The 16,784-nt window shown below is 40.1% G+C and overlaps 1 protein-coding gene across 6 annotated transcripts in view; it reads right to left on the minus strand.

Annotated features, from left to right (window-relative positions):
• The window catches only part of LOC143706079 (rho GTPase-activating protein 15-like), a 79,380-nt gene that overhangs the window by 52,394 nt on the left and 10,202 nt on the right, over positions 1–16,784 (minus strand). For all 6 annotated transcript variants that reach the window (XM_077197632.1, XM_077197631.1, XM_077197629.1 and 3 more), the window contains exons 2-3: positions 12,920–13,363; positions 25–308 (exon numbers count right to left, since the gene is read on the minus strand). In XM_077197632.1, the coding sequence (XP_077053747.1) occupies positions 25–308; positions 12,920–13,289 (654 nt within the window). In that variant the 5' untranslated portion in view covers positions 13,290–13,363. The remainder of the gene's footprint in view (positions 1–24; positions 309–12,919; positions 13,364–16,784) is intronic.

The raw sequence follows: 16,784 nt of genomic DNA on the forward strand, positions 1-16,784 counted from the left end.
TGTGTGTGTGTGTGTGTCTGTTACCTGTACGTGTCCCTGTGTGTGTCTGCGTGTGGCGGTGCTCATGTCCCACTGGCTGTAGGATCTGCTCGGGCTGCTGAGAGAGTGTGTGTGTGTGTGTGTGTCCTGGTAGGGGTTCCGGGGGAGGTTGCTGGAGCTCTGGCTGCGGGAGATGGGACCCGTACACACACCCGGGACCGTCAGGTGACCCGCGGGCGAGGAAGCAGGGAATGATGGGAAATGTCCTCTCACTGGGACTCGGCTACAGTTCAGATTCTCCATGGACCGACAGAACTGCTTATCAGGCACTGAGAGGAACAACACACAATAACCCTTAAAGACACACTTCAGCAACAAACTAAATCACGTTATCATCCCCTCATGTACTAGAAATGAATTTGTTTTATTGTACTTTTTAGCTGCATTTTTAAGTGATAATGCAAATAATTGTTTTTAATCTGATTAATGGAAATGGAGAGTAGCATAATGAAATCATTGCAATATTTATGACATTGCTGAAGTTTTATAAGGCAGAAAACAATTATATTAATATATTTAAATTCGTGCTGTCAAATCGATCAATCGTGATTAATTGCATGTAACAAAAGTTTGTGTTAATATAATGTGTGTGTACATATAGATATATCAATGTGTGTGTGTATATATATATATATATATATATATACACACACACACATATATATAAATGTAATAATATATTTACACACATATAAACAAACTTTTATGTTTGTGTTTATATAATATGTGTGTACATATATATATAAATGTGTGTGTGTTTATATACACTCACCTAAAGGATTATTAGGAACACCTGTTCAATTTCTCATTAATGCAATTATCTAATCAACCAATCACATGGCAGTTGCTTCAATGCATTTAGGGGTGTGGTCCTGGTCAAGACAATCTCCCGAACTCCAAACTGAATGTCAGAATGGGAAAGAAAGGTGATTTAAGCAATTTTGAGCGTGGCATGGTTGTTGGTGCCAGACGGGCCGGTCTGAGTATTTCACAATCTGCTCAGTTACAGGGATTTTCACGCACAACCATTTCTAGGGTTTACAAAGAATGGTGTGAAAAGGGAAAAGCATCCAGTATGCGGCAGTCCTGTGGGCGAAAATGCCTTGTTGATGCTAGAGGTCAGAGGAGAATGGGCCGACTGATTCAAGCTGATAGAAGAGCAACTTTGACTGAAATCACCACTCGTTACAACCGAGGTATGCAGCAAAGCATTTGTGAAGCCACAACACGCACAACCTTGAGGCGGATGGGCTACAACAGCAGAAGACCCCATCGGGTACCACTCATCTCCACTACAAATAGGAAAAAGAGGCTACAATTTGCAAGAGCTCACCAAAATTGGACAGTTGAAGACTGGAAAAATGTTGCCTGGTCTGATGAGTCTCGATTTCTGTTGAGACATTTAGATGGTAGAGTCAGAATAATGGATGCATCATGCCTTGTTACCACTGTGCAGGCTGGTGGTGGTGGTGGTGGTGGTGTAATGGTGTGGGGGATGTTTTCTTGGCACACTTTAGGCCCTTTAGTGCTGTAGGATTACAAATTTATTTAAATGTTTAATTTAGATTTCCAATACAATAGTATTTTATATTGAGAAAGTTTATAAATGATGAGACCAGGAAATCTCTGCAAATGGTAGGGGTTCCCAGCAGGATATTCCTGACTGTCCCATCTCATTACGAGAAGGCTAGGCTTTTCCTGTTCTCATTGTTTTACGGGGTGAAGAGTCATGCTGAGCAAGTTTGAACACCTGTTATTTTATTACTGAGACCATTTGTCTCATCTCAGTACGAGAAGTCTATGTCTTTCCTGTTCTCGTGTCTCATGCTGAGCAGGTTCCACAATCTGTATACCTTATTTACATTTGCTTTGTTTTCAGAGAAGTCTCCACCTATATGCAATCCCTCCCCCTTGAAATGTATATAAACTACAATGTAAAGTTCCCTTAGTTAGACTTGATTGAGATGACTACAGCGACGAAATAAAGAACTTATACCTCAACAATCTCCTGGTCTGCAACTCTATCTTTTCTACACTTGAGAAGAAGAAGTTCACAACAGATGGTGCCCTGTGACCCGGATGGAGAAACTGAAACTCAACAAAGAATGAACTTTTGAAACTTCAAAGCTCAAAGATCTCAACAAAGATCTGACTTTCCAGTTCCAGACTGAATCTTTTGAATCCAGAAAGATCTCAACAAAGCTGCCTGAGTTCGCGAACTGAATCTCAACAAAGATCTCAACAAAGCTGACTGAGTTCCAGAACCAAGCTCAACAAAGATCTCTGACTGAGTTTCCAGACGGAATTTTTTCCATACAACAATAATTTGGTGAGTTTCACTCCATTCAAAGAACCGTTGAAAAACCAGTAAAAATTATCCTCTGTGCCGTCAGAGAAAGAGTTATCAGACAGCTGTAGTGTTTGATTACCCAAAGTTATCCTTTAGAAGTTGTCTTTTAAAGATTAAAATATATCCTCTGTTCAGTCAGGGACGTTTTTAACATCACATGTTAAAAAGATATCCTCTGTGTCAGGCAGGGAAGATTAGTATTATTTTGCTAATTATTTGTTTTGTTGTTTGTTACCTTGTGGTGTTACCCTCTAAAAAAATTATTTTAGAGAAGAGAGTTTGATCCTCTGAATTGTCAGGGAAGTTGTTGGTATCCTCTGTGCAGACAGGGAAGATTTTAGCATTCAAGTTAAAATATTGTTAGCCTCTGTGCAAGCAGAGAAGAGGTAGTCTTACAGGCTATTTATTTTGGTTACCCTTTTAAAAGTTTTTCTTTTAGAGAGGAAAAGTTTGATCCTCTGTTTCAGGCAGGGAAGTTAAATGTGATGTGTTGGTAACAAGGAAGGTTTATCAACAGTTTGATCTGTGACATAAGTGTAGACTCTTTTGATCAGAGAAGTTTTAGTGTTTTTGATTGTGTGATAAAGAAATCCACAAAATGGTTAGAACGAATGCTAGGCTGGTTCCAACAACTGAAAAATTTGGTCTTGCGACTCCTTTGTGGTCAGATAGTGAATTTAAAACACTGTTAGGAGAACAAATGAACCTAATAGTCACTGAGAAAGTTAGAAAAGAACTAACGCAGAAATATGAGATTCATCCAGACAAAACTTGGTCGGTAGATGAGTGTAAAAAAGTACTAGGAGCAAGTATTCGCAAGAACAATGTGAAAGGCATAATATGTTGCCATAGAGAATTTGGTTTAGCACTAGCTACAGAACAGTCTAAACGCAACTCAGAGCTAGAGAAACAGATTAATGAGCTCCGGGCTAAAGTTTCCTCTTTAACCAAGAAATTGAACCGCAACAAAGATGCAGAAAAAACTGATGGGGAAGAAGTAAGTCAGCCTGATAACATTTACCCTGATTTACGAACGTTCTTTGAAACAGATGTAGCCGTCCAATCAGTCACTGATAAGCCTGTTAATTCAGTTTATGTGTGTGGAGCTAGAAAAAGATCACAGGGAATTGAGGAAAATGAAAGTGTTTCTACCCACCCTTCTGTAGTCCGAATACAAACTGTCGCAAAAGCCCTTGGACCTAAGGATATAGAACGACTCTCTGAGAGTTTACCCTCACCACGTAAACAGTTTTCTGAATTTAGAAGGGCATTCATAGGCAAAATTCGTCTATATGACATGTCGTTAACAGAAGTCACACAGTTAATGTCACAAATTTTAACTGATTCTGAATTCAACAGTTTTGAATCTGCAGTGACTTCTGAACTACAACATGCCAGTAGAGGCGATATGAGAGAAGGTGTTTTGAAAATCCTAAAGACTATCTTAGGACCCAAAATAGACTGGTCTAGAGTTACTAGCTGTGTACAAAAGAAAGAAGAAACGGTAAATGAATATACTGAACGGTTTTGTCAGTCAGCCATAACTTACAGTGGAATAGTGGATGATTCCGAAAGTGTGCTCGATGACAAAGGACCACTAATTCGTATCTGGTCAGATGGCCTTGTAGCCGAATACAGAAGAGCTTTGCCATTCCTAGATCTAACTTGGTCTAACAGAACTCTCAGAAGTAACGTTGACAGGTTAGCTGCATGGGAAAGAGATGCTGATGTTAAAACCAAAGTGAGAGTAGCAGCAGCAGCTACATTTAGCACAGCAAAACAAGAAAACAGGTGGTCTAAAAAAGAAGGGAGCTGCCACTATTGTGGAAGATTAGGACATTGGGAGAAAGAGTGTAGGAAGAAATTGCAAGATACAAAAAGAAATGCTATGCATAATTCTGCTCCTTCTCAGCCTGCTTACAACCCGGAAGCAGTTCCGCAAGTGTCCACTGAAACTTTAGGACAGCTTGTTCAGGCTCTTTTAAGAGCACAAAAAGACCAGGAAAAAAACTAATTGTTGGGGCTGTGAGTAGCTACCTTACCCCTGTAATACATCATAATGACACAAGAATTTTTGTGAAAGGTAGCATACAAGAGAAAGAAATTGATTTTTTGCTTGATACAGGTGCAGAAATTACCATAATTCCTACAAAATTGGCTAAAGGTTTAGACATTCCGTACAAGAAAACCAAATTTTCTTTAACTGGCGTAATAGGTGAAGATTCCGATTTGTATGAAACCCCGCCCATAGATGTACAATTTGGCCCAAAAACTCTGACTACAAAATTGTTATGTGCTCCATTAAATACAGGTGCAATTTTAGGCATGGATCTCCTGAGACAAATACATCTAACTTTAGACGTGTCCTCAGAATCTGCTAGCATTCAAATTTCCTCAGCACAAGTTTCTACCAATAATGTAATCCCTCCAGAGTATGCTTTCTTACAGAATCATCCAATTTGGGCTAAAGACAAGGATGATTGTGGTTTGTTGACAGGTGTAGAACCAATAAAATTGACGGGGACTCCACCTCCGGTCACCAAACAATATCCGATCAATAAGGAAGCTATACAGGGGATCAAACCTATTGTAGAAAAGTTGCTGACGCAAGGAGTGCTAGTTAAAACCAACAGTCCCTGTAACTCACCCATTTGGCCCATCAAGAAATCCAATGGGACATGGAGACTTACAATAGACTACAGAGTAGCCAATAAAAATATTGATAAAATCACCCCTCTAGTGGCAGATCCTTCCACAATTTGTAATGGCATACCATTAGAGAGTAAGATTTTTTCAGTAATTGATATGTCTAATGGATTCTTTTCTGTACCGTTGCACTCTGACAGCCAGCCATGGTTAGCTTTCACAGTTGACTATGAGCAATACCAGTGGACACGTTTGCCACAGGGATTTCAAAACTCCCCAACCATATACCATCAGGCTGTCAGACGTGATTTGTGTGACCCAGAATGTCCGGTAAAACAGTCCACTATGATCCAATATGTCGATGATATTTTGATTTCCTCAACAGATCACGAGGTACATCAAACTGAATTGGCATCATTGTTGGACTATTTGCATAAGAAAGGACACAAATGCAGCTTTCACAAAGCTCAAATTGCTAAAAAGCAAGTCACATTTCTGGGTCAAACAATTGGTGCAGGAAATAGATCCATTACACAGGATCGAGCGGCTTCAGTCAAAGCCATACCCCCGCCTACTACCATTAAAACACTCCGATCATTTTTAGGAACAGCAGGTTACTGTAGACCTTGGATTGAAGACTATGCCTCAATTGCACAGCCGCTCTATGACTTGTTGAAAGGCCATGGTAAAGATTCTGATACTGTTTGTATGGAAGAATGTCACCTCAAAGCGTTCAATGATTTGAAGAGAGCACTATGTCAAGCACCAGCATTAGGAATTGCCCAAACTGATAGACCATTTGTGCTTTATGTCCATGAACATTTAAGCTTCATGACTGCATGTCTAATGCAAGATCATGGGGGCAGTTTACGCCCAATTCATTACTATTCTGGTAAACTTGACATAGTAGCTCAAGGTATGGGCCCATGCCTCAGAGCAGTACAGGCAGTGCATCTAGCGCTTCAGGCTTCATCAGGAATGGTGTTAGGACAGTCTGTAAACGTAAGATGTCCGCACGCAGTGTCCGCATTAATGAATCAAGCAAAAGTCACTTCTGTCACTTCCTCTCGCTGGGGAAATTGGTTAGCAACTCTCACAGCCCCGAATATTGTCTTACAGCGTGCACCTGTCACGAATCCGTCCTCATGTATGATGTCTGCTATGACTGAAGTTTTGTTAGAGGATGAAGGAGAAATGACACACGATTGTGTTACGCTTACATATACACCTATGAGTGAAATAAAAGAAACTCCCACAGAGAATTCAGAATTTGAGTTGTTTGTTGACGGTTCAGCTCAAGTAATTGAAGGTAACAGACGAGCAGGTTATGCAGTAACGTCCACCACGGAAGTGTTAGCTTCAGGACGTCTTCCAGATCATTTTTCAGCTCAAGCTGCAGAACTAGTAGCCCTAACAAGAGCATGCACGCTAGCTTCAGGATCAGTTGCTAATATCTACACAGATTCCAGATATGCTTTTGGGGTAATTCATGATTTTGGTGTCATTTGGCAAACCAGACAGTTTCTAACTTCTGCTGGATCCCCCATTAAGCATGCTGAATTAGTGAAAGATCTAATGTTTTCCATGAAACTTCCAAAGAAATTAGCAGTGATCAAAGTGAAAGCACATCTCACAACTAATACTACGGAAGCTAAAGGTAATGCTCTTGCTGATATGGCAGCTAAACAGGCTTGTTTCTATGCAACTGTACAAGTGTGTTCAGGTAGTGCAGCACAGAAGACAATTATGCCTCCTGAATCAATAATTGATCTGTACAAAGACGTTCCTCTGTATGAAGCATGGACATGGTTAGACAAAGGAGCCACAGTGGATTCATCTGGTTGCTGGACCAAAGGGGGAAAGTATGTCGCTCCCGAATCACTGCTGCCATATTTGGCTCAACAAATACACAGTTTAGGTCACAGTGGTCCAGCAACGATGAATCACAGGTTCTCAAATCAGTGGTGGAATCCAAAATTCAGAAATGTAGCCACAGAAACAGCCAAGAGGTGTGTTACATGTCAGAAAAATAATGATATACCAGCAGCCACTACACCAGCAGCACATACCCCAGCTCCACCAGGACCATTTCGTCACCTGCAAGTTGATTACATATCATTGCCTCGTTGTAAGGGAAAAACTGATGTTTTGGTAGTAATAGACAAGTTTTCAAGATGGGTAGAAGCTTATCCAACAGGGCGTGCTACAGCTGCACATACTGCTAAATGTCTTGTCACTGATTTCATTCCCAGATGGGGATTACCAGATTGGATTGACTCAGATCAAGGTACACACTTCACAGGACAGATAGTCAAGGAAGTGTCTAGAATGTTGCAGATTAAGTGGAACCTCCACTGCCCCTATAGGCCACAAGCATCAGGACAGGTTGAACGTGCAAACAGAACAATCAAAATCAGGCTAAGCAAAATGCATCAGGAAGGAGTACCATGGGTTGAAGCGTTGCCAGCAGTACTGTGTAGTATGAGAGCATCACCTAACAGAACAGTAGGACTGAGCCCTCATGAGATTATTACTGGACGCCCCATGCAGATGCCAGGTGTGATTGATCTTAGAAATGCTGATGTACACATTACCTCAGATGCCCTGATTGCTTACTGTGAAAACCTAACAAAGGCGGTACAGAGTGCCAGAGGGAGAGTTGAGTCATGTTGGCAGACTTCACCAGAAGGGGGACACACAATCATCCCAGGTCAATGGGTCATGATAAAGTCATTCAGAAATAAGCCATTAGAACCAAAGTGGCATGGGCCACATCAAGTGATGTTGATTACAGCCGCTGCAGTATTGTGTGAGGGAAGGAAAACCTGGACTCATTGTACACACTGTAAGGTTGTTCCCCCACCAACAGGGATAGGTTAGGACACAGAACCAGTGAGGAGCCCCGGGAAGAACCGAATGCAGTAGGCTTCGGGGGTTAACCCTGGGGTGAAGACTTCCCTCATAGGCCCTATCCTAGTCCATCCTTACCTCACTGTTCTTTAGGTGTCAAAGGTTTAAGAAATAGGGAAAGAGGAAATCAACAATAGCAGACTCAGAAAAAGTTCACAATCCTAGTGTTTGAACAAATACTGCTCTACTGTCTTTTGTTTTTTTTTTCTTTCTTATTCTGTGCAGACACGACTTGATGACAGTCCGGGACCCATACGCACCAACCTCCTCACCTGCGTATGAAGCCACAACCTCCAGAAAACAACTAGACTCACTGGCGAACCAACTATCACGAAAGAAAAAAAAAATACACAACGCAGAGACTCACATACGAAACCTTCAATCATTCATCAACATGATCAAGATTGTCGTTCTACTAAGCATCATGGACATCGCACAAAGTGTGGACCCCAGAAACAACATATTCTTAGAGCTAATGAATATGTCAAGAAATGCCTTGTTTGCTGGAAAGGACGTTTGCATGCCACACGCACCTTCAGTAGGAGCAGGAATCCCCTGGGTGGCACACCCTATCTCCAAATGTGACACGTGTACCTTATTCAATCATCATACCAGTGAATTATACAACAAGGATACATGTCACAATACAACAATTCCTCCAGCTTCTCCGTGTTGCATTCCAGGACTACCATCCTGCAACCTAACTTCAGCTACTCCCATCATGACAGATCTACTCCTGCCAATGATGTTCTATTGGTGCATGGAAAATTATGCTCCAGCATCGACTCCACTGGGGGAAATTCCTCGTGAACGTTGCAGCTTTGTGATTGAAAGAGGAGCAGAATCCCACGTGTACGTTACTACAACAGATAAGAAAGAGGAAAATGACTTAACAGAGTGTTTCTCCAGAAACCCATCCCTACCAAATTTTTTTGAAATAAATCAGTTGTGTATGATCTCTCCACCAACTGACACTTTTTGGTTATGTGGAACTTCTGTCTACAGCATCCTCCCCAGCCAATTTAACGGAAGGTGCACCCTGGTTTATATTCTACCAGCTATCAGAGAAAATACACACTCCACCCCAAGCTCCCCACAGCTACAAAATTCAGCTCCTACCACTAACGAAGCAGATGGCTGCATTCCAGGACTCACTTGTGCACAAACATGGTGGTCAAGAACTCTTGGAGCATTAATACCATCTTATGGTGTCATGCAAGCCCTTGATCAAGTCAGAAGCTTATCGAATTCTGTACAGAAATTGGCCAATGATACGGCTTGGGCCCTTGGTAACATCACGGACACTCTCGCTTCGCACAAGATAATGATCTTACAGAACAGAGTGGCCTTGGATTACATTCTAGCAACGCAAGGAGGAGCCTGCACCATCATCGGACCTGAGTGCTGCACCGGGTTAATGGATCCAACAGAGAACTTGAACAAAATCCAACAAGACATTCTTGATCTTTCAGCAAAATTACACCAGATGACTGAAGTTAATTTTTCATGGTTCGGAAACTTGATTGGGAAACCCTGGCTGTGGATAAAGGAAATAGCAATTCTGCTGTTATTTCTTCTAATAGCATACTATCTATGCGTCCACAGTATCAAGTGTTTCATTCAACAAATGACTCACGCCCCTCACAAAGAAATGACAGTCCCAAACAGAAAAGACTATTACCCTTAAGAACTTAACGGACCCTAAATTTGCATGTTTGTTTCTGTGTCAGCATGCAATTGCAGAAACAGCAACACAGAAGCATGAGCCTGTAATGATCACAAGTTACAAGAATTTAACTTTTAAGTGTCTAAATTTGTATTTTGTGAGAGTTATTTAGAACTCTCAAAGGGGGAAATGTAGGATTACAAATTTATTTAAATGTTTAATTTAGATTTCCAATACAATAGTATTTTATATTGAGAAAGTTTATAAATGATGAGACCAGGAAATCTCTGCAAATGGTAGGGGTTCCCAGCAGGATATTCCTGACTGTCCCATCTCATTACGAGAAGGCTAGGCTTTTCCTGTTCTCATTGTTTTACGGGGTGAAGAGTCATGCTGAGCAAGTTTGAACACCTGTTATTTTATTACTGAGACCATTTGTCTCATCTCAGTACGAGAAGTCTATGTCTTTCCTGTTCTCGTGTCTCATGCTGAGCAGGTTCCACAATCTGTATACCTTATTTACATTTGCTTTGTTTTCAGAGAAGTCTCCACCTATATGCAATCCCTCCCCCTTGAAATGTATATAAACTACAATGTAAAGTTCCCTTAGTTAGACTTGATTGAGATGACTACAGCGACGAAATAAAGAACTTATACCTCAACAATCTCCTGGTCTGCAACTCTATCTTTTCTACACTTGAGAAGAAGAAGTTCACAACAGTGCCAATTGGGCATCGATTAAATGCCACGGCCTACCTGAGCATTGTTTCTGACCATGTCCATCCCTTTATGGCCACCATGTACCCATCCTCTGATGGCTACTTCCAGCAGGATAATGCACCATGTCAAAAAGGTCGAATCATTTCAAATTGGTTTCTTGAACATGACAATGAGTTCACTGTACTAAAATGGCCCCCACAGTCACCAGATCTCAACCCAATAGAGCATCTTTGGGACGTGGTGGAACGGGAGCTTCGTGCCCTGGATGTGCATCCCACAAATCTCCATCAACTGCAAGATGCTATCCTATCAATATGGGCCAACATTTCTAAAGAATGCTTTCAGCACCTTGTTGTATCAATGCCACGTAGAATTAAGGCAGTTCTGAAGGCGAAAGGGGGTCAAACACAGTATTAGTATGGTGTTCCTAATAATTCCCACGTTCCCGAGCACACCCGGGCCCTTAAGAGAACAGCCAGAAAAATGGAGCGCAACTGGAAGGAAACAGAACTAGAGGTATTTCGGATTGCATGGAAGGAGAGCTCGATTGCTTACAGAGAGGCTTTAAAAGCTGCTAGATCTGCTTATTTTTCAACCCTATTAGAAGAAAACAAACATAATCCTAGGTATTTATTTGAAAAAGTGGCTAAACTAAAGAAAAAGAAAGCTTCAAGCCCAGAAGTTTCCAAGAAACACAGCAGTAATGACTTTATGAACTTCTTCACTTATAAGATCGATAATATTAGGGACAAAATTATAACTATGCAACCGTCTACTACAGTATCGCATCAGGGAGTGCATTATAGTCCCCCTGAGGAAAAATTTGATTCATTTGTTGCTATAGAAGAAGAATGACAAGATCTAAATCGACAACTTGTATGTTAGACCCTATACCGACTAAACTATTGAAAGAGATGCTTCCAGAGGTCATAGATCCTCTTCTCAATATATCATTAATTCGTCTTTGTCTCTAGGATACGTACCAAAAACCTTTAAGCTGGCTATGATTAAACCGCTTGTTAAAAAAACGCAACTTGATCCTACGGAATTAGTCATTTACAGGCCGATCTCGAATCTACCTTTTCTGTCAAAGATACTAGAAAAGGCCGTATCCTCACAACTCTGTTCCTTTCTTTAAGGAAATGATATCTGCGAGGATTTCCAGTCCGGATTTAGACCGCACCATAGCACTGAGAGAGCTCTCATTAGAGTCACAAATGATTTGCTCTTATCATCCGATCGTGGTTGTATCTCTCTATTAGTGTTACTTGATCTTAGTGCTGCATTTGACACCATTGACCACAACATTCTATTAAATAGATTAGAAAACTATGTTGGCATTAGTGGAATTGCACTAGCATGGTTTAAATCATATTTATCTGACTGTTATCAGTTTGTAGCAGTAAATGAAGAGATGGCTTATCGGTCAAAAGTTCAGTATGGCGTACCGCAAGGCTCAGTACTAGGACCGCTGCTGTTCACTCTGTACATGCTACCGTTAGGAGATATCATTAGGAAACATGGAATTAGCTTTCACTGTTATGCTGATGATACTCAGCTCTATATTTCCTCAAATCTAATGAAACTTACCAATTCACAAAATTATCGGAATGCATAGTTCATATAAAAAATTGGATGACTAGTAATTTCCTACTACTAAATTCTGAAAAAACAGAGATTCTAATTATTGGACAAAAAACTTCCACACGCAATAACCTAGAATACTGTCTAACACTTGATGGCTGCTCTGTCAAGTCTTCGTCGTCAGTTAGGAATTTGAATTTAACAATACTATTACAACTTTACTTTCCAGTTATCTCTGTAAAGCTGCTTTGAAACAATTTGTATTGTAAAAGCGCTATATAAATAAAGGTGACTTGACTTGACTTGACTAATAATCCTTTAGGTGAGTGTGTATACAGACACGTATATATATATAAAATATATATACACGCATATAAACAAACATTTATGTTAGATGCATTTAATTGCAAATAATCAATTTGACAGCACTAATTTAAATATATTTAATATTATATTTATACAGTAAATATCTGCACACTGATATATATTTTAAAATCATTATTTTATATATATTTAAATTTTATATAAAATCTATTTAATTTTCACTTCTATGTCTTCATCTCCATATTTCTCCATATACGCCATTTCGCTGGGAATCGTTATATTCATATTTAGTTAGTTAATTATAAATGAATACTGTAATTCAGCAGGAATGTATTAAATCGATAATGTGACAGAAGATTTTTAATTCAAATAAATTCTGTTCTTTAGAACTTTTTATTCATCAAAGAATCCTTAAAAATAAAATGCATCACAGTTTCGACTAAAATATTAAGCAGCACAACTGATAATAATCAGAAATGTTTCTTAAGCATCAAATCATCATATTATACTGATTTCTGAAGGATCATGTGACACCGAAGACTGGAGTAATGATGCTGAAAATTCAGCTTTGATCACAGGAATAAATTACACTTTACTATATATTCACATAGAAATGAATTGTTTTAAATTCTAATAATATTTCACTGTATTTTGGATCAAATAAATACATAAAAAGTTACCTGAGCAGTGCGTTTGCATGCAGGGCGTGAGAGAACCTCGTGGGATCATCTTGAGACCGCCTGATTGGCTGCTGGGCATCGAGGGGCGGAACGAGCTGACAGGAAGCTCGATAACGTACGTCGCCGGCACGTAAACGGGTTTGACCTTCCCGCCGGCGCCGATCCTCCGGGCCTGCCACCAGTCCGCATTCGTCTTCTTCAGGAGCAGGAATCGCTCGCCCTCGTGGATCGAGACCTGACGTCCGTCGGCGCCGCGGTACGAATAATCATACTGGGCTTCCAGAATCACAGTGTTACCCAGTCTCGACCCAGGACCCGACCCGCTCGCGGACGCCATGATGGTTCCCCGGCGCCAGCTGCCCGACAGCATGATTCTGCTCAGGGGGATCGTCGCACACACACACCACCACAGCGAGACGAGAGGAAGGTGGCGAGTGCCATGATCTGGAACACAAAAACACCAAATATATATTAGCAATAACAGCATGCTTATATAATGGCAATAATCAAATTCAATTTCACTCCCTTCTAGCATAGAAAACTTCTACATCAAGAACATCAACATCGAGTGCCATGATCTAGAACAGAAAAGCACCCAATATATATATATTTACAAAAATAGCATGCTTATGTAATGGAAGAAATCACATAATACGTTTATGATTATTTATTTGGCGGATGCTTTTATTAGGGATGCGCCGATATGAACATTTTGCCCGATACCGATAATTCTTTATACTTGAAAGCCGATAACCGATATATCGGCCGATAAATCTAAATCCAGATGTTTATGTAATTTCTGAGAGCCTGATTACAAAAACAAAAGGCTCAGCATTAAAATCCATGTCCCAAACACACAATTATAATGTTTTTATTTTAATTTTATGTAGCTTATATGACAGACTTCACTGTATTTTCCATTTTTAAAGTGATTCTGATCATATTTCAAGCAATTTAAAACCATCATGTTGAACAGTGCGCATCTGAAGTGTCTCAGCTGAAGGAAATAATACATTATTTATCAGCTTTAATATATCGGACACATTTCTTATCAGGCCGATAACGATAACATTAAAAATTTACATATATCGGCCGATATGGTGGCCAGTATATTTTGTGCATTCCTATATTTAACACTTTTTAAATACTGTAATTTCTGCAATTTCACTCCCTTCTTGCATATAAAACTTCTACATCAATGAATAGAGTCTGAAAGAGTGCAAAAAATTATAATATTCCTAAAATAGGTGCACTGTGACTAAAGTGGCTTAAATAATGGCAATAATCACATAATACGTTTATGATTATTTATTTGGCGGATGCTTTTATTAGGGATGCACCAATATGAACATTTTGCCTGATACCGATAATCCTTTATATTTGAAACCCGATAACCGATATATCGGCCGATAAATCTAAATCGAGATTTTTTATTTAATTTTTGAGAGTCTGATTATAAAACCAAAAGTCTCACCATTAAAATCCATGTCCCAAACACACAATTATAATGTTTTAATTATAATTTTATGTAGCCGATATGACAGACTTGCGCTGCACATGTTGCACTGGACTCTATTTTCCTTTTTTTAAGTGATTCCAATCATATATTTCAATGCAATTCAAAACCATCATGTTGAACAATTGAACTAGACGGGATATGAAATGCAGCATCTACAAAACTTTAGAAATGAGTGCTTGAAATTCACACAAAATCAGCAGTCCTATAATCTGTAATTAGCAAGAATGCATTATTATCTTCACTTCAGAACTTCTCAGTCGAGTGTTCAAACATGACATCACTTCCTTCAGTTCCCAGCACTGACTCTAAACTGTGATATTTGTGGCATGTGAACTGATCCTCCAGTGAACCTCCCTTGTATGAGAAACACACACAGAGAGAGAGGGAGAGAATGAGAGAGAGAGAGACAACAGAAAGGCGTTTAACAAGCGCTACACTGGGAAATGATGATGAAAGCATCGTCTGTCTCTGTGTCTCAGAGGAACTGCAGATGCACATCAGGTTAATGCTCACCGCAGGACACTACACCAGAAAGCAGAACCCAGCGCCCGCCCATGTGTGTGTGTGTGTGTGTGCGTCAAGTCACCTTTATTTATAAAGCAATTTTTATAATACAGATTGCTTCAAAGCAGCTTGAAACGTGTGTGTGTGTGAGTGAGAGAGAGAGTGTGTGTGCGTGCATGTGTATGTGAGAGTGTGTGCATGTGTGTGTGACTGTGAGTGTGTGTGTGCACATGTATGTTTTGTGTGAGCATGCGAGTATGTGGTGTTAGTATGTGTGTGCATGCGCGTGTGTAAGTTTGTGTGCGTGCGTGTGTGTGTATGCGTCAAGTCAAGTCACCTTTATTTATAAAGCACCTTTTATAATATAGATTGTTTCAAAGCAGCTTGAAACGTGTGTGTGTGTGTGTGTGTGTGTGTGAGTGAGAGTGTGTGTGCGTACCTGTGTGTGACTGTGAGTGTGTGTGCACGTGTATGTTTTGTGTGAGCATGCGAGTATGTGTGTGTTAGTATGTGTGTGCATGCCCGTGTGTATGTTTGTGTGCGTGCGTGTGTGTGTATGTTTGTGTGTGCGTGCGTGTGTGAATGCGTCAAGTCACCTTTATTTATAAAGCAATTTTTATAATACAGATTGCTTCAAAGCAGCTTGAAACGTGTGTGTGTGTGAGTGAGAGAGTGTGTGTGCGTGCATGTGTATGTGAGAGTGTGTGCATGTGTGTGTGACTGTGAGTGTGTGTGTGCACATGTATGTTTTGTGTGAGCATGCGAGTATGTGGTGTTAGTATGTGTGTGCATGCGCGTGTGTAAGTTTTTGTGCGTGTGTGTGTATGCGTCAAGTCAAGTCACATTTATTTATAAAGCACCTTTTATAATATAGATTGTTTCAAAGCAGCTTGAAACGTGTGTGTGTGTGTGTGTGTGTGTGAGTGAGAGTGTGTGTGCGTACCTGTGTGTGACTGTGAGTGTGTGTGCACGTGTATGTTTTGTGTGAGCATGCGAGTATGTGTGTGTTAGTATGTGTGTGCATGCCCGTCTGTATGTTTGTGTGTGCGTGCGTGTGTGTGTGTATGTTTGTGTGTGCGTGCGTGTGTGAATGCGTCAAGTCACCTTTATTTATAAAGCACTTTTTATAATATAGAATGTTTCAAAGCAGCTTGAAACGTGTATGTGTGTGTGTGAAAGAGAGAGTGTGTGTGTGAAAGAGAGAGTGTGTGCGTGCATGTGTGTGAGAGTGTGTGCATGTGTGTGTGACTGTGAGTGTGTGTGTGCAGGTGTATGTTTTATGTGAGCATGCGAGTATGTGTGTGTTATTATGTGTGTGCATGCTCGTGTGTGTGTGAGTGTGTGAATGTGACTGTGTCAGCACGTGCATGTTTGTGTATGCATTAGAGTATGTGTGTTAGTGAGTGTGTGCATGTGCGTCTATATGTGTGTGTGTGTGTGTGTGTGTGTGTACAGGTTTACTTGTAATCCTCAGCATGTTCTGATAATCCTCATATACTTATAAATCAGGATACTAAATGACCCTTAATTCAACATGGGTTTTAAAAGTCTAGTGAAACCGATTCTATTATGCATTTCTTCTCATTTAAATGATTGTTTTCATTACAAATTACATAACAATACGTAACAGCATTTGAGTTGCACTGAAAAATTTGTATGAAAATGTCTCTGTATTTCATTTATTTTGATGATCAACAACACTCATTTACTGACATCTGATTAATTGTTTTTTATTTATTTATGATAATTATTTTTATTTCCCGGTTTGACTCAGTTTTCCCAGTGCATGTTCTGCTGAGTCTATCACACAAGCATTACACTGCCATGCGAATGCGAGAGTAA

This window comes from Siphateles boraxobius, unplaced genomic scaffold (assembly GCF_051911475.1).
Source record: "Siphateles boraxobius isolate OS27281-9 unplaced genomic scaffold, OSU_SipBor_1 41, whole genome shotgun sequence".
Taxonomy (NCBI): Eukaryota; Metazoa; Chordata; class Actinopteri; order Cypriniformes; family Leuciscidae; genus Siphateles; species Siphateles boraxobius.